General features: G+C 47.3%; 1 protein-coding gene across 1 annotated transcript; it reads right to left on the reverse strand.

Moving 5' to 3' along the window:
- Window positions 1-5,028, reverse strand: LOC136547488 (vacuolar-sorting receptor 1-like). Its single transcript, XM_066539425.1, has 12 exons — window positions 4,233-5,028; window positions 2,636-3,322; window positions 2,452-2,540; window positions 2,292-2,361; window positions 2,129-2,212; window positions 1,958-2,034; window positions 1,769-1,850; window positions 1,589-1,671; window positions 1,433-1,499; window positions 908-1,039; window positions 689-795; window positions 1-553 (listed from the first exon to the last, which is right to left on the reverse strand). The coding sequence occupies exons 1-12, from the start codon at window positions 4,546-4,548 to the stop codon at window positions 440-442; spliced, it is 1,908 nt and encodes a 635-aa protein (XP_066395522.1). The 5' UTR covers window positions 4,549-5,028; the 3' UTR covers window positions 1-439.
- Between the last annotated feature and the right edge of the window lie 18,745 nt (window positions 5,029-23,773).

Here is a 23,773-nt window from a genome sequence, read left to right on the forward strand (position 1 = left end):
TTTGGAATGGTAGCAGGCTCATGCTCCTTCTGCGCTCGTTTTATTCAGCACAGCAACACACACACTTCAGTGTTCAGTCTCAACAACAATATTTACACAGCGCTCAACGATTAATTACTGTGTTACGCAGCACGACTGCAGGCTCTAAAAGCAACTAGAGAGAAATCAACAGACTCTAAACTGCGGTGAGAGATCCTAATCTTCTATGTGACTTTCAGAAAGAAAAATGAAAAACAAACAAACAGGGTGTGATGAAACAGTCTACCTATACTATGTCCTTCAGAATTATAGGCTCCATATGGAGAATCAGCATCCAATTCTGCACACGAAGGGAAGCTCGAGGCAGCCGACTTCTCTGTCGACGTAGATGACTGCCACCAATGTGATGGGATGCAATGCTACTAGCTCTTTATGCTCGATCCATGTAAGCCTTGCCGTTTCAGATGTCTGCATGGTCGACGGGGACGACAGAGCGATGTTGGTTCGGCATCTCTTGGCTCTCCAGGGGCATGTACTGAGCCATGATCGCACGGATCTCTGAGTCCATGTAGCTCTGGGGATAGTACGTACGACAGGAACAATGAGTCATCTCTTCTTAAGCTCAATGCATAATCTCTACCAAATAAACAAAAAAAAATGCAGGTGGAGTAAACTGTAAAATGAAGGGTGGGTGGGTGCATTGTTTTACCCGTAGCCTGTATTTGTACACGGCGTATGCTCCTGCTCCAGCCAAGGCAAGGCCGAAGAAAATCACCCATAGGAAGCCCCAGCCCAGGGACGAACTAGACTGTTTGCCTGCAGCATTAAGGGTCACATTACTACTTCTGCTGTAAATAGTTTGCCTCTCCATTTGAGAAGACTGAGGTGAGGAGTCCTGATGACAGAGGTGTCAGGTTAGATGACTCACTGATACAGGTATCATGCTCTCTGATGTACAGCAAATTGCTGCCGCCACAGCTGCACTCGTAGCTTCCCCATGTGTTCTCACAAGCGCAATCCTTGCACTGGCAGAAAAGTTTCTCTTTGCATTCATCGACATCTGCAAATGGCAAGCAGAAAGGGGTTGCATGAAAGGAATCAGGAGGCTGAAATTGTTGCCAGCTCGGAGCCATCATTGTGTTGGATAAATTGACAGTGATAGCTCCATTGGTGGATTTTCTAATTTACTATATCCAATATCATTGGCGCAAGCACAACTACCAGTCTAGCCAGGTGCAAAGGTATTATTCTTTTCTTAAAAATAAAAGAAAAGGCCCTAGTCTTGCAATATACTCAACGTGAAACATATTTCCCACAATGATAAGCTGATGGGCATATTTCGCACAATTATGCTAAGCTGTAGTTGCAAATGAGCACATTATGTCAGAAACTCAACGTGAACATTGCCCACAATGCTGTAGAGCAAACTTTTCCTCCCCAATAACACTAGTACCTTCACAACTGTTCACTCCATCACCCTTGAAACCTGATGGGCATTTGCAGCCTTTAGCTTCTTGATTCTGTAGAGTTCCAGAATTAGTTTTTTGCTCCAAACTGCAGCCACAAGCAAAACTGAAAACTAGAAGATATCTGAAAGAGGTTATCTTACTGAGCAGGCAGAGACAGTCTTCCCGTTCCTAGTCTCATTCCAGCAGCCCCCATTGTTGATCTGGCACCTACCAAGACCAGAAGCTGCCAAAGGCATGCCAATTAGTATAGTAGCATGATTGGAAAAACTAGGTTCAAACTTAGACCTTATGAGAAAAGATGGTAAATGTGAAAGTATTACCTTCACAGTGGCTATACCCATCACCTATAAACTTTACACCATTGACAATAGGGCACTCACAAACACGACCACGGAAGGTATCCTACAATATAAATCTAAACAAATTATAAATGTGTACTCAGTCGTGAACAATGATGAATAAGGTAACACCCACACCCCCACAAACCCCACAAAAATGTAAAATTGTACCTTGCACGCAGAAACATTGGTAGCCTTGTCTAACCAGCAACCTCCATTGTTCTCCAAACATTCATTTGTCTCAATATCTGCAAAATAGAGAAGCCACCCCACAGAAAAGGAATGCAGCTTCAGAAGAAGTCCAGGTACAGTTCTTTAACAAAAAGGGGAAATCTCACAAACCTTCGCGCAAACAGACATCAGGTTCAGTTGTCTCCTCAAATCCCGAGCATACTGCTTTTAGCACAGATCTTTTTTCCAGTTTACCTAAAGGGAAAAATAAAATGATGGCATAAACGGTGTTGAGGCATACAAGACTAACTGTACATGATGATATGGGCCATACCTCTGTATTGTCTGTTATTGACGACAAGAGTAGGCAGTATAGTTACATCGCCACGAGAACCATGCCCAATCTAAAGGATCGAAAGCATAAAGATCACCCAGCCAAAGAACAAACTGAAAATATATGGAAGAACCCCTGACAATCTAATGGTTTATCTTACTTGAGCATCCTGTTCTGCTTTGAGGACTGGATTTTCTTTATCAGCGTCAGGATCTCCAACGCACTTGTTGATTTTCTCAATGTCCAATCCTATAGAAACAACAGATGAATAAATTTACAGCAAAGATATCTTCATTTTTTTCGTATATAATCAAGTCACGTGGATAAAGTTTACAAGACCCCACCAAGTGAATTGATAACACCATGTGCACATTCACGTGTGTATTTCTTCTCCTTCATTGGGCACCTAACAGCAAAGTCGTGCACATAATCCCACCACATCCACGGCCTGTGAGTTTCATTGGCAACTCTGAACACGCAAATTTGAATCAGGTTCTGAACCACAACATCTTTGCCGTCATATCCAATGCTGAAATCCTGCTCTGGGTCTGGTGCGCAATATCTCCCATGATTGATACATTGTGACTTGCACTGTTTGCTCAGGATAAAGGCTTCTGGACAATACCATGTGATATAGTGAGGGGTAAACTGGGTGTAACCCCTTTTCTCAAGGGCCTGCGCTATTCCTCTGAAACTCCTCACGAAGTTCATTTGCATGTCACACTTAGCGCCGCATTCATCATTGCTGTTTGTCCAGAACTCATACTCCACACGCTCATCAGGATGGGGCAGAGATTCCCTCCAGTCCAGAAGAACATTCACCATCTCTCCATTTTGCAATGCTTTCCTGAGGTCATCTCCAAATCTCTTGGTCACAAGTGCCGAAGGAATTGTGATGTTCTCTATGTGCTCTGTGCCACTGGATTCTGGAGAATCCATTGTGATCAAAGGCTCGACTTTGTCGTCGGCAACAAGAACTGCTGCAGCTCCAGCATTTTGTGCATTCCATCCCTTGGTTGTGAAGTAGCAGTCTGCACACCACAAGCGACTCTACAATTTCAATTTCGAAAAACGCTCCAAAAAATAAAATTTCAATTAATCTTAGAAGAAAAAATTAAAGGAAATGAATATGACTCAGGTATCAGTTGTAAATTTTGATGACACAGTTCGATCTATTCTTATCACAAGAAAGAGAAGAATCTTTATGGAATGATATAGAACTAAACTACCGGGACAAGCAAAGCCTCAAACTAGGTCTGAATCTTTCTCCAAACATACTAGCTGTCCAAGAAAAAAAAATTAACGAAACCTTGCACTTTGTGGTTTGAGGGGGCGAGAAACCCACTCCCTTTCACTGTCAGCCATGTAAGACAATTCAAAGAAACAAGTGCAGTGCTACCTGGGTGGGAGCGGATTCCATTGTGAATTACACGCAGATAGTACCAACTGACACAGGAAAGTAAATATTAAAAAACCACGTACTGTTTCTGCAAATAAAAAGAATGTGAAAAACTTTTGAAAAAAGCTTTTTGTGCCTAAGCCTCTCTGACAAAGACTTGCGTTAACCTTCGGACCACGAAGCTGTGTGCCCCCAAACACGAGTTCAGACTGAACCCACTGGACAAAGACTTCCAAGTTCGAGCCAGATCATTCGATATTAACACGTGCACTGCAGTATATCTTAAAGTATCGATCTCGTGGTACAAATATGCATGTTGCTAGTAGCTCGAGAGGACAAATGAGACGCGAAAGCACACGTAATTAATAACAAAACCAAATAAATTACCGGTGGACATTTCTCCAGTGGCATGTGCACAGAGAATTCTATGTTTAGTTAATCTAATCTCCTCATGGTAGATTATTCAATCAAATCAAAGAAATAAAACGGAAGAAAGAAATTAAAGGTAAATGTAAGGGTGATGGATGGCCGGATCACCGTACCTCCGCGATCGACGAGCAGGAAGACGGGCAGGCCGCCGGGCTTGGGCTTGAAGGAGAGGCCGGAGTCGTCGAAGGGCCTGCAGGCCTTGGCGTCGGCCTTGGGGTAGACGACGACGCCGTGCATGGTGCCGCCGTACTGCGGCATGCCGAAGTTGCCGATGGCGCACTCGTAGACGCCCCGGAGCGCGGCCGGTGACGTGACCCGCAGGCTGTTCTTCTCCACCACGAACCGCGCCGCCGCCCGGTGCGCCACGAGCGCCAGCGCCAGCGCCAGGAGGAGCAGCAGCAGCCGCCTCGCCATCGCCGTCGTCCCCATGGACACACGACAGGATCCGAACCTTGTTGGTTCGTTCCGGCCGATCGATCAACCGATGGACCTACTATACCAAGAAGAAGTGGAAATGGGATGGGTTCTGGGAGCCGAGAGCGAGCGAGGGGCAGGCAGGCAGGCACCCTTTCCGTGCGTCTTGGGTGACTTCAGGACAAGAAAAGGCGAGGCGAGGCTTTTGCGGACGGGCGCGGGCGCAACGACCATGGGCAAGGGACCTGCGGCCCGTGCGGCCGTGCCCGGGGGACGTGGAGCTGCGCGGTGGGAGGCTCTCACTAGGAGGGCTCACTAGGAGGGGTTTCTTGGAACGCTTCCAAGTTCCAAGGCAGCAGCTGCTGCACTCTGTCTCCGCAGCAGACCGCGGGCCGGTTACGGTGGCGGTGGCCACTGGCGAGCGAGCGAGGAGGTCTCGTGGCGTGCGCCAGCTTGCTTTGCGTGGGGTTTCGGGGACCGGGCCGCCTTTACGTTCCGCGGCAGCAGCTTGGGGAATGGAGATCCTCGGGGTCAAGTCGACAGTTCCTTACGTCCGCAACCGTCAGCATCGATCCCTCTTTGTGCTCGTGCTATAGCTTCGGTCGTTTTATCTACAACTCCATTCTAAAAAGAGTGCACTTATACGGGCCATGGAATTTCTGTCAACCAAGACGTGGCGGAGGCTTATCTATATCTAAATTTATATATATACCTATACCTATACATGGTCAACCAGGCCGCACGACACGACACGACACTGGCACAGGCACAGCACTATGCGGCATGGCAGCTTAGCCGTGCCGTGTCTGATAGTGCCGCCGTGTCGCTGTCTTGGCCCAGGCACGGCACTACGGCCTCTTAGCCATACTGTGCCGTGTCGTGCCATGCCGATGGGCACGGCAGCCCACCGTACTAGCTCGAGCACCGCCGCCGCGCCGTCGAACAGTAGCCGCGCGTCGTGGAGCGTCGTTGTCGCACCGTGGAGCATGCCGCGCGGACGCACGCCGCTGCCTCCGTGCAGCCGTTGTAGATCCCGCGCCTATGCTCGCCGTTGCTGCGCCGCCGTTGCAGGATGCCGCACGGATGCGCCCCTGGTCGAGCGGCCATGGGAGTATTGGAGAAGGGAGTTCGCGCCGCCGCGACGAGGCCGCCATGCCGTTGAGCCGCCATGGGGAGTACGGGAGGAGGAGGAGCCGCCATGGGGACCGCCGGGGCAGGAGGAGGAGTCGAGCATGGGGAGGACAGGAGATGACGGCCACAGGGAGGAGGCTACGGGAAGTGATTTGGGAATTGGGAGTTAGGGTTTTGGTCATCATATACTCTCATCCGATGGCTACGAAATCCCCTGAATCATCGAATGGCAAGGAATTATCGGGCCGCATTTCTGTGCCGTGCCTGGGCTGGCACTACGGGCCGGTGTGGCGGCCTAGGCACAGGCACGACGTCGAGTCGGGCCAGGCACGGGCACGAGGCCTACCGTGCCGCATCGGGCTAGGGCCGTGCTTTTTCGCACCGGGCCCGTGCCGCCCCAGCGGGCCTAGCCCATTTGGACAACTATACCTATGCCTACTAATAAAGAGGTAAAAATTTCAGCCATGCTTTTTCGCTCACCTCCTCTAACTACTGATAGTTGAGAGTTTCTTTCGTCTAGACTTATATGACCCTAGACAGATAGTTAGGACATCTCTTCGAGTTTGAATAAACTGAATATGAATAGGAATCCTAATTTAAATAGAAAATTAATTAGAAAAAAAATCTTATTTTACTTTCGATATAGCAAAGTATCTCTTTCAAACAGACTTTTTACTTTCCATAACATAATACGTTCATCATATTGTATTGATGTCCGTAATCCGAAGTTTGTGCCAGACAAAGAGATTAGTCCCACTCTTTTTTGGTTGGCATTTTTTTAGTCTGACCTTTTTTTAACTAACTATCCACTTATTAAACTATGTCACACGCGCACGCTATCGAGTCCGGCGCAAATCCGGTAGGGGCCTGTATCCTTTTTTGACTCCTCTACCGTTCAGTGCCTTGATATTCCTTTTCGCTTTCCCTTTCTAACTCAGGGCTGTTTGGTTCCAGCGGAAACTCCTTAAATTTCTATCGCATTGAATATTTGGACACATACATGGAGTATTAAATATAGACTAATTATGAAACTAATTGCATAACTTGCGACTAATTTGCGAGACGAATCTTTTAAGCCTAATTAGTCCATGATTTGACAACGTTGTGCTACAGTGAAATGTGCTAATGACAGATTAATTAGACTTAAAAAATTCGTCTCAGAAATTAGCCTCCATCTATGTAATTGGTTTTGTAATTAATCTATATTTAATGTTCCTTATTAGTATCTAAACATTCGATGTGACATGAATTTTAGGAGTGACTAAAGAACCAAACACCCCTTCAGCTCTCGGTCTGTGACTCAGGCAAACAAGAACCACAGCGTGCCTCACATGTATACCACCGTAAATTCGAGTACAGTCTGAAAAACACAGTGGATCACCTAGACACAGTGGATCATCTAGACATAGATCTAGTGGGAACAACCTTACATACGGGATAACAACTTTTTAGAATATAATCTAGAGAAAGAGAGGAAGGGAGATGAGATGTCACCGACCATCCGCGGGCTTGAAGAAAGAGCTCGACGTAGCCATGACGAAGGTGATGCGGTCCGGGTCGGCAGTGTCATGGTGACGGTGTTGAGGTCAGTCGCAGTGCAGTGGTGGCGCAGAGGCGACAGTGAAGACGGCAGTGAAACTTCTCGTCGTTGGCTGCGCCCCTCACCTCTCTTTATAGCTCATACTGATAGCCGTCGGCCCCCACCTCTCTTTACAGCGCAGTGCGACGGGAGCCCACCAACCATGTAGGGTTGGGCGCCCCCGATCAGGGCGCAAGGTCAAGACTCAACTCGGCCGTTGGGCCGAGCTAGAGAGATCAACACTAACAATCTCCTCCTTGATCTTATCTTATTACTTAAACTTAACTTACTTTATCTTTTTTCATTCCATCACAGATCGGTGCATAGAACGTGCCTCATTATCACGGTCAGTGCCATTAGATTAACAGCTATAATGCCCCCTCTCTGTTTTGAAACAGATTTTCAATTAGGCCCTTATTGTCCAGGAATCATAGGCTTTCGCTTAAACCCATGCCGGCTAATTGTTCTCTGAACACGTTGGGTGGTAAGCCTTTTGTAAGCAGGTCCGCGAGCGTCTTTTCTGTACTTATGTGCTCAAGACTAATTATATGATCCCGGACTTTGTCTTTCACAACATAATATTTTATGTCAATATGTTTGGCAACACCACTTACTTATTGTTGTGAGCATAACATACTGCTAGATTATTATCGCAGTATAACTTGAATGGCTTATATATGTCGTCTACCACTTTCAACCCGGGCATAAATTTTTTCAGCCAATTTACCTGCCATGTGGCCTCATAACACGCTACAAACTTGGCATACATCGTCGTAGACGATGTAGTGACGGTTTGCTTGGAGCTTTTCTGAAAGGACCGTGACGCCTAAGAGAGGGGAGGTGAATTAGACAACTTAAAAATACTAACTCAAAACTATGGCCTCTTTTTCTAACCTTAGCAAAACCTATGCAAAAGATAAACTATCTAAATGTGCAACTACGTTTTTGCTAGTGTGTTGCTATCTCTACCGCAAAAGTAGTAAAGTAATCAATGTAAATGCGGAAGCTAAAGAGCAAGGTAGAGATATGCAAACTCCCGTCGACGACTCCGGTATTTTTACCGAGGTATCGAGAAGCGCGCAAGCTTCCCCCTAGTCCTCTTTGGAGCCCCTTGCAAGGAATCCCTCGCAAGGGCCAAGCTCCCGGTCGGGTAACTCCGTGGATAGCCTCGGGCCTTCCCCACGGGCAAGTGAGTCTCCGATGTGCCTCTCGGCAAGCCTCTCCCGAAAGCTCCCCGCCGTCTTCACTATCAAGCTTCCGGCCGAAACGCCGCGGGCCTTATTCCCTCCGGTACACGGTGGCGGCCACACCACAAACGCGGTTGGTGTGATCTCGCAAGACTTCAAGCCCCTCTGATGTACAACACTTGTGCTCGCAAGCACGGGGTGGCAAGAGATATGCAAACCTCACTAAACACTAGGCATAAACCTAGAGCAAGCGCATAAGCGGTGGTCTAATCAACCTAAGCACTTCGCAAAGCACTTATGCTAATCACCTAATAAAACACTAAGCACTATGCATGTGGAGATCACTAAAATGGTGTATCAACACCCTTGGTATGTTTCCTCGGTTCCACACTACTCAAATGGCCGGTTGGGGGTCTATTTATAAGCCCCACTGAGAAAATAGCCGTTGGGGACGAAATCTCGCTTTTCTGCTATTGACCGGACTCTGACCAGCGTCCTGTCAGTACTGACCGGACGCGTCCGGTCATAAAAACGGCTCTCTGGAACCTTACTGTTCTTGACCGGACTCTGGCACTCAGCGTCCTGTGCAGCGTCCGGTGCAGCGTCCTGTGCATCGGAGCGTCCTGTGCAGCGTCCTGTGCAGCATCCGATCGCTGCTGTTGACTCTGTTGTTGCTTGATCGGAGCGTCCTATGCAGCGTCCTGTGCAGCGTCCGGTGCAGCGTCCTGTGCATCGGAGCGTCTTGTGCAGCGTCCTATGCCTTCTGTGAGCTCGTTTCTTCGCGATCTTGCGTCCGGCTTGTTCATATCTTCGTGCTTGGACTTTGCTTGATATCTTGTGTCTTTTCTTGTGCTCCTAAGGTCTTGCTTATGGTGTTGATCATCGGATCATCACGTCGCCTTCGTCCAAGTCACGTCTTGCATCCTATTGCACTATAAAACAAACGCTTGCAAATTCATTAGTCCAATTTGGTTGTGTTGCTCATCAAACACCAAAATCCAAAGTAAATGGACCAAGGGTCCATTTTCCTTACATTTTCCACGATATAGCTCATCCTACGAGAATAAATATATATCATGACGTGGACTTTCTATCATCTCCCGCATAATATGAATCTGAATACACCTCTATGTGTAGGCAATCAGATCTTCTGTACGTTAGCCTAAGGTCTTTTGTGCCTTACAAGTAACGCAAAATTTTCTTTACCAGTCTTTAGTGTTCTATTCCTTGCAAGTAACGAAGCTATGCGCAACAGCAATCACCCCACCTGAGTGATCTCTAATTACAACTCATGTGCTTCCACACCCCACATCATCATCAAACGATGCATCAACATTTACCATGATCATTCCTTCTGGAGGCTTTCACCACCCGTTGCCTTCCTTCTTCATAGACAATTTATAGTTTCTAGTTAGAGCAGCAGTCTCTGAATATTTTCACTGTGGACATGTCGGTGCTCCCACCAGATGTACCAGCCCCTGGTCAATATGAGTTCCGTAAGGCCAACGTCCATCGATCGATTTTGTTCACCCTTTCGGATTCCTCCTCCAGGACTACCAAACCAGACCGGTCCACAACTAGGAGCCATGCCGAGCGCCCTCCACACTTCCTTCGCTCTATCGCACACAAGGAGAATATGCTTAACGTCCTCCGCTCCATTCAAACATATAGGGCAGCCCCTCCCGTGTTTCCAATATGTCGGTTTGCAAGAATTGCCTGGAATCAATCCGTGGAGAGCTCTCCATCCGAAGATCTTAATCTTCCTCGGAACCTGCAACTTCCACAACTTCTTCCACACTTGACTTCTTCCTACACCGCTAGCTTGCATAACATAGTGTCTCCACCCATATACATCCTCCCATTAGCAGTGATATGCTGATCGGACTGAGAATAGTCCGTTCCTGTTATAGTGCCAAGCCACGAAATCCTCCCTTCCGCTAGTGATAGGAATTTGTAAGATCCTAGCTGCATCAACTGCCCAAAAAATCTGACTTCACCAAATCCTCGTCCCATGTTGCATTAACTGGATTTATAAGCTTTGATAATATCATTACCTCTCGGCGTTAAGAGTCCTCATGGAGGTATACAATCTTGTCTTCCGATCGCAACTCTGACTACGGGTTTCTACCAAAATTTGTTTTGTAAATAAAAAAAAGAAAAAAATACTTTAACTACAACAACCATTGTTTTCCTATAAAACTCCACAAACATCCTTTAGCACGCTGAATATACATACTCAGTCATAAACTCATAATAGATGGTGCATAATTGTAAATAGCAAAAGTTCACAAGGATCAAACTACAGACAGCCCAAATGTAAGGGAATTGTTTTACGTCGATAATGATTGAAAGGCAAGCAGCATTATTCAACAAGATCTTAGGAAGACGGTGATGGGAACATTAGAACATTACATCATGGTCAATTTTAATCAGCTAGATATATTGGTGGATCAATTTATACGGACACAGTGACTGCACAAAATACAATAATCAGGCACAGGTTTTAAACACATGCATCTTGGACCAATATTTTAGAAATGCCATCAAGATCATATAACACAGTTGAACCAAGCAGTTTCTGTGTGATGAAAAACAAGTCAAATGATCACTCCCCTCGTGAGGATTACATGCAAGAGGAATGCCTACATCTGAATAAAAACAAACAAGGAAACATGAGGGGGTCTCATTATTTGCTGAGTTATCCAAGTTCTCTTCAATCAGGAATCATCCCGGACAAAAGTAGTGTATCAAAGTTGCAGTTGCAGACTTGCAGCCTTTTATGCCTGGAGACTCATGCCTCTGGTTCAGGTTTCTCAAAGAAAGTTTTCTTAATCCAGTCAAATGGCTGCAAAAGAAGTCCAAAAAAATTTTCAGAATCTCAGGTGAAACAGGCACTAAACCAGTAGGGTACACAGCAAAACAGGAAAAGACCAGAATCGATTAAAGAAACTAAGATCTTTAACAAAACACAACAAAACAGGCACAAGGACATCAACATCCTCTGGTAACAAAGAATCAGGTGATTCAAAAGAATGGATGAAATAGAGTAAACCTCAAATGGTTTACATAAGTTTCAGGCCTCAGCACATGTCTCAACCCAATAGGGTGAGACGAATAGAGTTATTACGTCGCTAAAAGGAGGAAATCACCTTAAGGTGCCAAAGGAAACAACACCACAATTCAGCAACATTGCTATTGTTTCAGCTCCATGGTCAGTACAAACTCAAATGACCTACCGTAAGACATGCATTATCAGGAATACAGGTAACCTGTTGGTGAGACCTACAGTACACTTGTTTTCATTAAGAACACATATTCTTATTTCTTCACATATAATACACAGGTAAATAGCCCCTCGATAAGTTCCTCAAACATGAGCATATAGGCACAAGATTTAACATGGCTATAAAAAGAACCAGGTGATGCAAATCAAGAACCAGGTGAAAGCAAAATGATGCCACCACATGACCACATAGGTCAACTAAGAATTTATATTACAATATCGATGTGTTACAAATTTCTAGTGGCAGGAATATTAATCAGAATTATGTTAAATTTCTGCCACAGAAATTTGTGTATTTTGCTAGACTACAGTCTACTATATCCTTGTCAAATACAGGTCTGCGTGATAATGACCTGGTATCGAATTTATGTCTACTTCAACATTTGCCATACCTTATTTATTGCAACGATTTTCTGATTCCTGAGACACATTTAACACAGCAATTCCAATAGATAAATTTATAGCCTAGGCCATCACGAAAATGAGGGTCGTTCATCCTCTTCTACACCCATATTCATTAGATTCATTCGATCCAGAGGGCAAGTTTGACTAAGCAACAAGCATATCACAAGTCAAACCCCAATAGAGCGAACCGGGGTACGGATCCCTAAGACCGATCTAACATCCGCAGATCCAGACGAACCACGACGATCACACCACACGAGCATCACGGATCCGATCTGCAACAACCAAACCCTAACACCGACGCAGCAAACAATTCCACAGATCAAGGAAGGGCTAGGCCTACGAGCCTTCTACCCGGGCGAGCCACGGTCTATACACCGGAAGAGCTAACGGCGGATAAGAGATGCGAGCAGGCCGATGGATCCTGACCTGGACGAGGTAGAGGGCGGCGGTGCCGGCGAATACTCCCCAGGAGGCGGCGGCCACGATGTCGGTGGACTGGGGGCGGCTGCGCGGGGAGACGAAGCGGAAGAGGCCGGAGCTCGACGCCGGGAGTGCCATCGCCGCCGCCGCTAATCTCGGTTCACCCTTCGCGTGTCGTCGGCTCTCTCTCTCTCAGAGGCAGGTGAGGAAGGCCGGTGAGGAATTATGAGCGGAATATACGGACTGTTAAGTTTTCCGGGAGCAGGTAGGCCTATATTGCCTAATAAAAGCCCACGAGAACCAAATGGGCCTGATTGGCAAAAATAATCGAGGCCCATACTTTTGGACTGGAATCCAAGGATACATACCTTGTTCTTTTGCCGTCAAATGTCAGGAGAGATCCATCAAAAAAAAAAAATCAGGACAGATCTTAAAAAAAATCAGGAGAGTTGTTCGCAGATCCGTAAATAAATTTAATCTTTAGATTTATTTGTATTTTTACACACAAACCTGCTTGCATTTCTGCTCTCTTCTATGAGTCTTCTGTAACTCCGTCGCCTCACCTTGCCCTCGTTCACCATTTTAGGTGGCTCTCGTCGTCGAGTCCGGTACCATACTATGGCTCTGTTTGAGCGAGCTTTTATCTGGTTTCTACCAACCAAAAGTCAGAATATGAAACAAACAACCAAGTTGTTGAGTTAGCTTTTTTAAAAAACTGGTTTTTGATGAAATGAACTAAAAGCTGAAAAACACGCTGAAAACAAATTTTCGGCCTTTGGTGTAATACGAAGCTAAAAAATTATTTAAAAACCAATACGAAAACACCAACAAACATAAACCAAAAGCCAAAAAAAATCAGTTTTTAAGTAAAAAAAATAAAAACTACAGCTCAAACAAACGAGGCATACGATGGATCATTGTCACGACTCCTTGAACACCTACGCTAGGCCACCGCTAATCTTGTAGGGCATGTTTGGTTCCCTATCTCCATGGAAGCCTGGCTAGGCTTGTCCTGGTCCCAACAAGCCAACATGCACTTGTTTGGTTGCATAGACTATCTAAATCTGGATTGGAATGGGTGTGTTTGGTTCCTTGACTTGGCTTGCATAGAATCACCTTATCTTCTTCCTGGAACTTCAACCCCTATCGCACATTCTATCAAACACTTGGTGGGCATCACCTGTAATGAGCTCGCCTCCATATCTAGTGCTTCAGTTCTTGCGGTGGCGTCTGGCCCTCTTGTCCTGGCTGAAGGTGAAGGAGGAGGCGTCTTGGTGCGGTGCTGGACGCTTTAAAATTTGTGCACGGCACTTGTTTCGGTTGCCTGGACATGTGGGCGTGTTTTACCACCGGCAACCCGTCACGGGGTACCTGGGACGGTGATTTATTCGGAGGGGTATCGGCGTTTGCAGGAACTCGATGGTAAACGTAGGGAGACAATGATTTATACTGGTTCGGCACGCCGGAAAGTCACGGCGCCCTACGTCCAGTCTGGTGTGGATAGTATATTGCGCCCTGCGCTATTTGTTGTGTTGCGAGGTATGTTGTGGTTGTGAGTTCTATCGGTTATGTGTGTGTTTCGATCTAGGGACCCCTGCCCTCCTTTATATAGTCCAGGAGAGACGGTAGTCCTAGTCGGTTACAAAGTAGAGATCCTAGTAGGATTACGTGTAACTAGTCCTAGTAGGATTACATGTAGGGAATCCTAGTTGGACTAGGTCTTCTTCTCTCTTCTCCGTGGGAAACCCCATGGGTCCCGCATCGACAAGCCCCCGAGCATTTCATGGATGAGCTTCAGAAGCCTTCTTGTTCTTCTTGGTCTTCGTTGAGTTGTTGTAAATCCGTTCTAGGTTCTTCTGAAGTGAAACCTTGAGATGGTCTTCTTTTGGTTGGTTCGTCATGACTGATGTGCACTTTTTTCTAAAAAAGTGCACTCAGTGAATGTAGCCCTCGAGCCTCTTGCTTGTTGGGACAAGAAGCCAGAGGGTCCCTTTAGTCTTTTTGGTCGTTCCGAGTTCTTTTTCGGTGGGTGCAATTTTTCGTAAAAATTGCACTCACTGAGTGTAGCCCCCGAGCCTCTTGCTTTTGCTTGCAAAAGTTGGAGGGTCCAGATTCTTGTCTTCAAAAAAATTTTGGGGTTATGTATCCCGCAGCCCTCGAGCCTTCTCCGAGTACTTTTCTTTAGAATAGAAATCAGATGAAGGGTCTTGATGTGTTGTCGTTGTTGTAGTCTTGAGTACTTGTATTCTTGGTCTTTCATCCTTGAATCCGAGCCCCGGGCGTAGTTGAAGCGAATGCCGAGCCCCCGAGCTTAGTGTTTGACTAAGCCGTGAAGCTCTTCCGAGTTGTTTTTTATTCATCCAGGTCGTTTCTAGACTTCTCTGGTTCTTGATGTACCTCTTCCAGGTTGTTTGCACTTCGTCTAGGTTTTTTCTGAACTTGTATGTACCTCATCCGGGTTGTTTTCTTTTGATCAAACTAGGTTGTTTCTGGACTTGTCTGAGTAAAATAGCTCTCAGGAGCGTGCTTTTCCTGATCTCATGGTATAGATGTATACTAAGCCGTGATGCTCTTCCAAGTTATTTTTTATTCATCCAGGTCGTTTCTAGACTTCTCTGGTTCTTGATGTACCTCTTCCAGGTTGTTTGCACTTCGTCCAGGTTCTTTCTGAACTTGTATGTACCTCATCCAGGTTGTTTTCTTTTGATCAAACTAGGTTCTTTCTGAATTTGTCTTGGTACTTGTAGCACCTCTTCGAGGTTCTTTTTTGATCAAACCAGGTTGTTTCTGGACTAGCTCTCAGGAGCATGTTTTTCCTGATCTCATGGTACAGATGTAGCTCCCCTACATGTTAAACATAAAAATATGTTGTAAATGACATTCCGAATATGAAGTCGGGAGCATGTCCCATATTTGAATAATCAATCAGGGGCGGGCCTCGGCATCATGAAATGCATATAAACTTTTTTCGCGTCTTGCTCTTGCTAGGCCATGCAAATTCCTCAGGTAGTGTCCTGTTATGTTTAAGCACTTGAATCTCTGGCGTATGGTTCAGAGGTTCATTGACGTGACCATGTGAGCCTGGCATTCGGTTTAGAGGTTCATTGACGTGACCGTCCATGTGAGTAGACAAGCTTCACGGATTAAGGCATGTTCTACCTGAGGATTTTAGCGACCGTTAAGAGAAGACTTAGAGCACTATGTTTGCTCACATGATGATTTTACTTAGAGCACTATGTTTGCTCGCATGATGATTGTAGAGCACTATGTTTGCTCGCATGATGATTTTTTGTGTTTTCCCTTGCTAGGTCGGTTAATTTCCTAGGTAGTAGCCTGTTATGTTTAAGCACTTGAATCTCGCGTATGGTTCAGAGGTTCATTGACGTGACCACCCGTATGGTTCAGAGGTTCTTTGACGTGACCATCCGTATGGTTTAGAGGTTCATTGACGTGACCATCCATTCAAGAAAACAAGCTTCACGAATTAAGGCTTACTATCCGAGTAAATTAACAGCCGTTAAGGGAAGATGATATGGCCATAGAGGCATACGAATAATATCTGGAATGTAAAAAATTAAAGCATCACTTAGCTTGGTTCATGGCAGAGTTGTTGACCACTGCAGCCGGGCAGTCGATCGGTGCGCCGTTCAGCCTAGTAGCTGGTCACCGTAGTCGGATATCGTATCCGAGTTGTTTGCGAAGGTCGTGTGTTCCTTTCGCTTAAATTGTTTCCGAGTACTCGGACTCCTCGGCCGAGTAGTCAGTCTTGGCTTGCTTGCTATCTGGCTTGGACGACTTGTTTCTTGATTCGGCTTGCTTCCGTGTTGTGGTAGCAATCGGTCAGATGCTTGGTACTTGGCTGCTCGCGACATGACAGCTTGCTTGTTGACGTAGTTGATTCAAGTACAAGATGATTCTCCCATACGACCATATGTTGGCATAGTGACGGATCCAGACGTGATGCATGCATGGGCACTCACATGTCTCTTGTATCTTGTATGTATATGTGTATATATGCCTCAATATTTAATTGGCTTGCATGCTTGTCTCTGATTAATGGTGTGGACTTCTTTCTTGCGTCATCAACATGTCATGGAGCTGTAGAGCATGAATAATTTGCTTGCTTTTTTGCTGGCTGGATCCATATTGTAGTCGGCTTGCTTGCTAGTTTGCTCGGTGCAATCGGACATGGTGCTTCTGGATCAAACTTTGGATATTGATGAAGCGACCTGATTTCTACGAAGGGAAAATCCACAGAGTCGAAGTGTAATAAGACCGTTGTAGATCATATTACCTAAAATCCCAGTCGAATATCACATCCATACAACGTTATATCAGAGTACAAATAGTGCGGAATTACATAAATTATTACATCGCCGCATTGGCGGAATCAAAAGTAGTGTTAATTCAGAACAGCTTGAAGATAAGATCGCCAAACTCGAGCGTAGGAACGAACCCCTCAACCGTCAAACTCCTCAGAGCTATACTCCTCAGCAGAACCTCTGTGCCAAAATTTATCAGTACGATTTGTACTGGCCACTCCCACCCTATGAGCATTGCTTTGTGGAAATTGGATGCAAGTTGGATATAATCAAAAGGAACCTATAAGGCTAGGGTTTCCTATGTATTAGCATATCAAGTATATATATATATTAATAGTTGGTCAAGTTTTAACACCATTCCCACACCCATTCCACCCCATTCCCGTCCAGAGCCAGGTTTTGATCTAGGGATCGATATACCACCATCTCCACATCATCACCACATCACAACCATACCATCGCTCAGTCGACAGGCCAACTCCCTCTCGGCACTGTCTCATGGCCCATAGCCCCTAGCTACGTCCGGACACTCACTCCCAGGGGGAGAAGAGAAGGACTCATCTCACTATCTAGTTTAAGCGAAACCCAGGAAAGGTCCATAGCCAACAAGTCGGCATATGTATCGATCGATCAACCATACACTCTGTAGAGGTTTTACATAACCACAAGATCCACCTTCCTCGCTGACCGTCGTCAACTAGGCTGATTCCGGTCGCTTGCTAGCCTAGGATAATGTCACTCTACCATTTAGCCCTGGTACACCCCAAGTCTGGTCTGGGGTGGCTGAAACTGTGAGTCATGAGCCTGGTCCACAAGGTCTCCATGAAGTCTCGGAAGGGTGTGGGGGGATCCTCCATGCCCCGTACCTCCCTTGCACTATCCGCTATCAACCTAGCAGTAGTGGCAATATCCTACCCAGTAGTCCGGCCATCCCGTACCATATAGGGCGAGTGGTACGTAAGGCTTCTCGGTGAATCTGAGTACTAGTAAGTCCTAAGGGATGACCAAGCCAGAATGTCTTCATCAGGGTTTCCATTTATCGTGCCACCACAGCACCTCCACCCTGGGCTCCTCCCATCACAGGTTCACACCCAGGGTCACCTTATATATTATTTACCCACCACAGGTATCCATTCTAGGGGTGCCCAGGTAGCACCCCACGGCAAGACTTGCCCCAGGCTCATCGTATACTCCAACTTGGTCGACACAACCCTCACCCTCCACGCACCCAAGTCACACACGCAGCACTCTCCCCATAGTTCAGATAACACCAGTTTCCACCACACATCAATGTAGTATAAGCGTAGTAGAAGTAATAAGCAATGAAAATATAGTAGCAAGCGTGTGACTAGCCTAATAGCAGGGTGAGCAGGGGTAAGGTTGCGTCAAGGTAAAGGCCATCAAGAAAGCATACTACCATACAAGTCCTATCATAGTGTGAATATAGCAATAAAGTAAAGCACTAGCAGTTCTATATTAGCCATGCATAATAGGTGCTACGAGGTTGGGTGGGATGTGGCACCTTTAGTGTAGTCGTCTCCATACTCCTCATGGTACTCTCGGTCTTCGTTCGTCTGGTTCTCCTCCGAGTTTGCAAACGCTCGCATTATAGTCACGTTAGCGATGTCTATAGAATAGTACAAAGAAGCAATGAAAATTCAAAAGAGCCAAATGCACTCAAACATGGGTTCATTGTGTAGAGCTCAATTTTAGATGAATTTTGGTCCTAATTTTGTATTTTTCTGAGGTCGTATGAATTAGTTATGAATTTCTGAAGATTAAATCCTTTTCTGAAAATAATTATGGCTGATTAATTCAGGGCTGACACGTGTCACACTGTGACTGGTTTACGTGGCATGTAGGGACTTGGAGTGGTGTATCAGCTGGTGAGGTGGTCGGAGAGGTCGCCAAGGTGGTCGGAGAGATTGCCGAGGTGGTCGGAGAGCTCACCGACGTGGTCAGTGAGATCGCCAAAGTGGTCGAAGTGGTCACCGACGTGGTCGGAAAGGTTGCCTAGGTGGTCGGAAAGGTCACCGAGGTGGTCGGTGAGATCGTGGAGGTGGTCGGAGTGGTCGCCGACGTGGTCAGAGAGATTGCCGAAGTCCCCGACGCTGGCGTGGTCTCATCTTCGGCATGACGTTGGCGTCATCAGGGCTAAACCGTGGCTGACAGGTGGGTCTCGCTGACGTCGGCATGACGTCATCATCTTGGTCACTAACAGGTGGGTCTGGGGTCAAACGGTGACTGATAGGTGAGGCGCAGTTCGTGGTGAACCCGCCTGCGTTGGTCCATAGACCGCAGAGCTAGTCTATGAAGGACTTGGTCCACTTACTCCTTCCTAGGGTTCGATTCACATGCACCAAGTGCACGGACGTGTGGCCGGCGAGGGGAAAATCCCCATCTTCTTCCCCGGCGTGCTCCCGCCGGTGGTGAGCTCATCGACGAGCCCCTCCAGCGGCGCGGGTGTGCAATTAAGGTGGGCAAAAGCTTGGCCTTGCCATGGTGGGTGCCCTGGTGAAGTTAACATGATGGCCGGGCGGCTCCAGTTGGCTGGCCGCGGTGGCGACGGTCCTCGTACACTGGCGAGCGGTGGTGTGGTGGCTGTGGTGGCGGTACCGGAGATTGGTGGTGCGCACGAGCTCCCCGACGCTGCTATGGTCATGGCGAGCAGGTCGAAGGGGCTCCGGGAGCTCTCAACGCCTCTGGCCATGGTGATCGGGGTAAAGTGGAGGCGGTGGTGCTCCGACGAGGTGTGGTGTGGCAACGCAGGGCTCCGGTGGGCTTCATCCTCGGCTAAGGTGAGCGCGGTGTGTCTTTCGTCATGGCAGAGCCAGTCAGTGTGTCAACGTTGCCTTTACCACGATGTAGAAGATGTGATGGTCTAGCCATGGTTATGCTCTGGCCATGGTGAGCACGTGCGTGCGTGTGATGTGTATGCATGGCATGAGCAGAGCGCTCGGCGCTGGTGTTCCCGAGCAGAGGGCTCGGTGTCGCCCCCTTTCTTCCCTTTGCTTCACATTTCTATTTGGCTCAACAAGAGGGTCGTGGTGGTCCTTCTATGCCACAAGTTGGCTAAGCCGGAGCAAGAGCTCGTGCTCCGACATGGTCCGTTCATGGCGTCCGAGAGGCTAGGTGTGGTTGTGCCGGTGTTCCTGAGCCGCTAGGGGTCAGTGAGGCTAGGCCTTGGGCTTGTGCACGTGCGGTGCGTGTGCAGCGTGTCTAGGAGCAGGAATGCTCTGCCTCTGCGTCCCCTAGGTGCGGGAACGCGGTGGCATTCATGGCGAGTACGGCTAGCGCGGCAAGCGGCGAACGACGGGGCTCACTGTAGGGCTCGTGGCGGTAGGATGGCGGTGCGGTGGCGAGGCGAGGCCGTGATGAGGCGATGCAGTGCCATGCCGAGTAGCTACGTCGCTGTAGCTGATCGGGGCAGCGCTCTTGGCTCCAGTGAGGTCTGGGTCCACAGTGGCTTCCTTCTCCTCCTTGCTTCTTCCTCCTCCCTCTCTCTCGGCTTGACGCGGTGTGGTGCTGTGCCACCAGCGGCGGCGGTGAATGGGCTGAGGGTTAGGGCTAATGGGCATTGGCTTTTATAGCCGAGCTCCAAGGGCTCCAATGGCGGACGGTGATCGGGCGGTGGTGATGTGTGCGGCGCATCCGATAGCCCACGTGCGGTAGCATAGGTGCGCCGCAAGGGGGAACAGGGTCATGTGATGTGCGTGACCCCGGGCCCGCGTCTGCTCCGTGGTCGGCTCCCGGTCGCGTGGGGAAGACGACGACGCTGTAGCTGGGCGACTGACAGAGGGGGGCCGTTTGTTAGCTTGTCCTGATGCGGCGGCGTGCGGTGCATGATGGCTGACGAGCGGGTCCGACTCGTTAGTGGTTGTGCACGTGAAAGGGCAGGCGAGGCTTGGCTAGGCTAGCTGGGCCAGTCGAGGCAGGCTGGACTGAGCTGCTCCCTCTTCTTTCCTTTCTCTTTTATTTCTTTTGCTTCGATTCAAATTTAGTTAGAGTTTAAACTTGAGCTTCGAGTTATGTAGTGGGTCCCACAAGGTGTTTCAAATGGTGGTCAAAATTACATCCCATATATTAGGGTTTATCATAAATATTAAGTAAGTTAGTTAAACATCACATAAGGCAAAAGAATCCAAATCACAAGTGGAATTAAGGATGCATGCATGATTTGTTTATTTAGGAATTTAATTACACATGTGGCATAAAACCAAACTATGCTTATGATTTTAACCTAGTTGGGTCACATCTAATCCAAAACTAGGGTTTGGCTTCTACATGTGCTACTCAACATCACATAGGGTTTAAACAAAAATTTTGTAGTTGTGATTTTTGGTGTGTGGATTTTTGGGTTGTTACAATTGATGTGGCTGGATGTCGTAAACTGACATGGGGTCTGAATTTAAGAGTCTGAGTCATCATCGTGACTGCTTGATCTTTGTCTCTTGTGTATGAGTATATACACATATATGTTGGCCTTGCTTGCTTCCTCATCCTTGTCATGCTCCTCCGTTTGATTGGACTGGTGAAAATTTTCGTGCACTTGTCGTATCAGAGTAGAATTAGTATCCGAATTCGAGTAGACATCACCATGACTTCTTGCCGTAGTTGATGCTGACCGATCCTTCTTTGGCTTTGAGATGTATTGGACTCAGATGAATTGCGGTGTTGATTGACTTGTTCTAGGGAAAGCTCTGACTTGCATGTTGCTTGACCGCTTGTAGTCTTCAGTGGCAGTGCTTGTTGACCAGCTGCTGGAGTTGGGATCCTGTGCGGATGTTATCGTCCATGTCGACGAGAGTTGTAGCGAGTTGTCGACGAAAACCGCAGTGAGTTGTCGATGAGGCCGACGAGAACCGCGACAAATCTTGATCTTAAGGTCCACCGAGCTCTCGAACGCAAAGCACCAAGAGCCCCTACCTGGCGCGCCAGCTGTCGATGTTTTACCACCGGCAACCCGTCACGGGGTACCCGGGACGGTGATTTATTCGGAGGGGTATCGGTGTTTGCAGGAACTCGATGGTAAACGTAGGGAGACAATGATTTATACTAGTTTGACACGCCGAAAAGTCACGGCGCCCTATGTCTAGTCTGGTGTGGATAGTATATTGCGCCCTATGCTATTTATTGTGTTGCGAGGTATGTTGTGATTGTGAGTTCTGTCGGTTATGTGTGTGTTTCGATCTAGGGACCCCTGCCCTCCTTTATATAGTCCAGGAGAGACGGTAGTCCTAGTCGGTTACAAAGTAGAGATCCTAGTAGGATTACGTGTAACTAGTCCTAGTAGGATTACATGTAGGGAATCCTAGTTGGACTAGGTCTTCTTCTCTCTTCTCTGTGGGAAACCCCATGGGTCCCGCATCAACAAGCCCCCGAGCATTTCATGGATGAGCTTCAGAAGCCTTCTTGTTCTTCTTGGTCTTCGTTGAGTTGTTGTAAATCCGTTCTAGGTTCTTCTGAAGTGAAACCTTGAGATGGTCTTCTTTTGGTTGGTTCGTCATGACTGATGTGCACTTTTTTCTAAAAAAGTGCACTCAGTGAATGTAGCCCTCGAGCCTCTTGCTTGTTGGGACAAGAAGCCAGAGGGTCCCTTTAGTCTTTTTGGTCGTTCCGAGTTCTTTTTCGGTGGGTGCAATTTTTTGTAAAAATTGCACTCACTGAGTGTAGCCCCCGAGTCTCTTGCTTTTGCTTGCAAAAGTTGGAGGGTCCAGATTCTTGTCTTCAAAAAAAATTTTGGGGTTATGTATCCCGCAGCCCTCGAGCCTTCTCCGAGTACTTTTCTTTAGAATAGAAATCAGATGAAGGGTCTTGATGTGTTGTCGTTGTTGTAGTCTTGAGTACTTGTATTCTTGGTCTTTCATCCTTGAATCCGAGCCCCGGGCGTAGTTGAAGCGAATGCCGAGCCCCCGAGCTTAGTGTTTGACTAAGCCGTGAAGCTCTTCCGAGTTGTTTTTTATTCATCCAGGTCGTTTCTAGACTTCTCTGGTTCTTGATGTACCTCTTCCAGGTTGTTTGCACTTCATCTAGGTTTTTTCTGAACTTGTATGTACCTCATCCGGGTTGTTTTCTTTTGATCAAACTAGGTTGTTTCTGGACTTGTCTGAGTAAAATAGCTCTCAGGAGCGTGCTTTTCCTGATCTCATGGTATAGATGTATACTAAGCCGTGATGCTCTTTCGAGTTATTTTTTATTCATCCAGGTCGTTTCTAGACTTCTCTGGTTCTTGATGTACCTCTTCTAGGTTGTTTGCACTTCGTCCAGGTTCTTTCTGAACTTGTATGTACCTCATCCAGGTTGTTTTCTTTTGATCAAACTAGGTTCTTTCTGAATTTGTCTTGGTACTTGCAGCACCTCTTCGAGGTTCTTTTTTGATCAAACCAGGTTGTTTCTGGACTAGCTCTCAGGAGCATGTTTTTCCTGATCTCATGGTACAGATGTAGCTCCCCTACATGTTAAACATAAAAATATATTGTAAATGACATTCCGGATATGAAGTCGGGAGTATGTCCCATATTTGAATAATCAATCAGGGGCGGGCCTCGGCGTCGCTGAGCTCGGGCGCGCGCTACCGCGCTTGGCTGGCCTTGGCTGCCCCATCCTGGCCACCTTAGCTTAGTAGTGTGGGGCTATTGCTACTGTTGCTTATGACTTCGGGCGTGACACTGCCTGCTCACCGCGCTGCCCCGCCATGCTGCCTCACAACGTGGCCTCACGTGACACGGCGGAGCCACGCCGGCGTCGTTACCTCGTAATCACGATTGATGCATTGCTACACTGCCTTCTCACTGCCATGCTGTGTTGCGGTCGCTCTCTTGCCCCCGCATGCACGTGGGATGCCTCGGCCATGCTTGTGCCGTCGCCTCGCCTTAATGGCGCTGTGGCCGCGTAGGCCATGCCATGCATG

Source organism: Miscanthus floridulus, chromosome 3, assembly GCF_019320115.1.
Source record: "Miscanthus floridulus cultivar M001 chromosome 3, ASM1932011v1, whole genome shotgun sequence".
NCBI lineage: Eukaryota > Viridiplantae > Streptophyta > Magnoliopsida > Poales > Poaceae > Miscanthus > Miscanthus floridulus.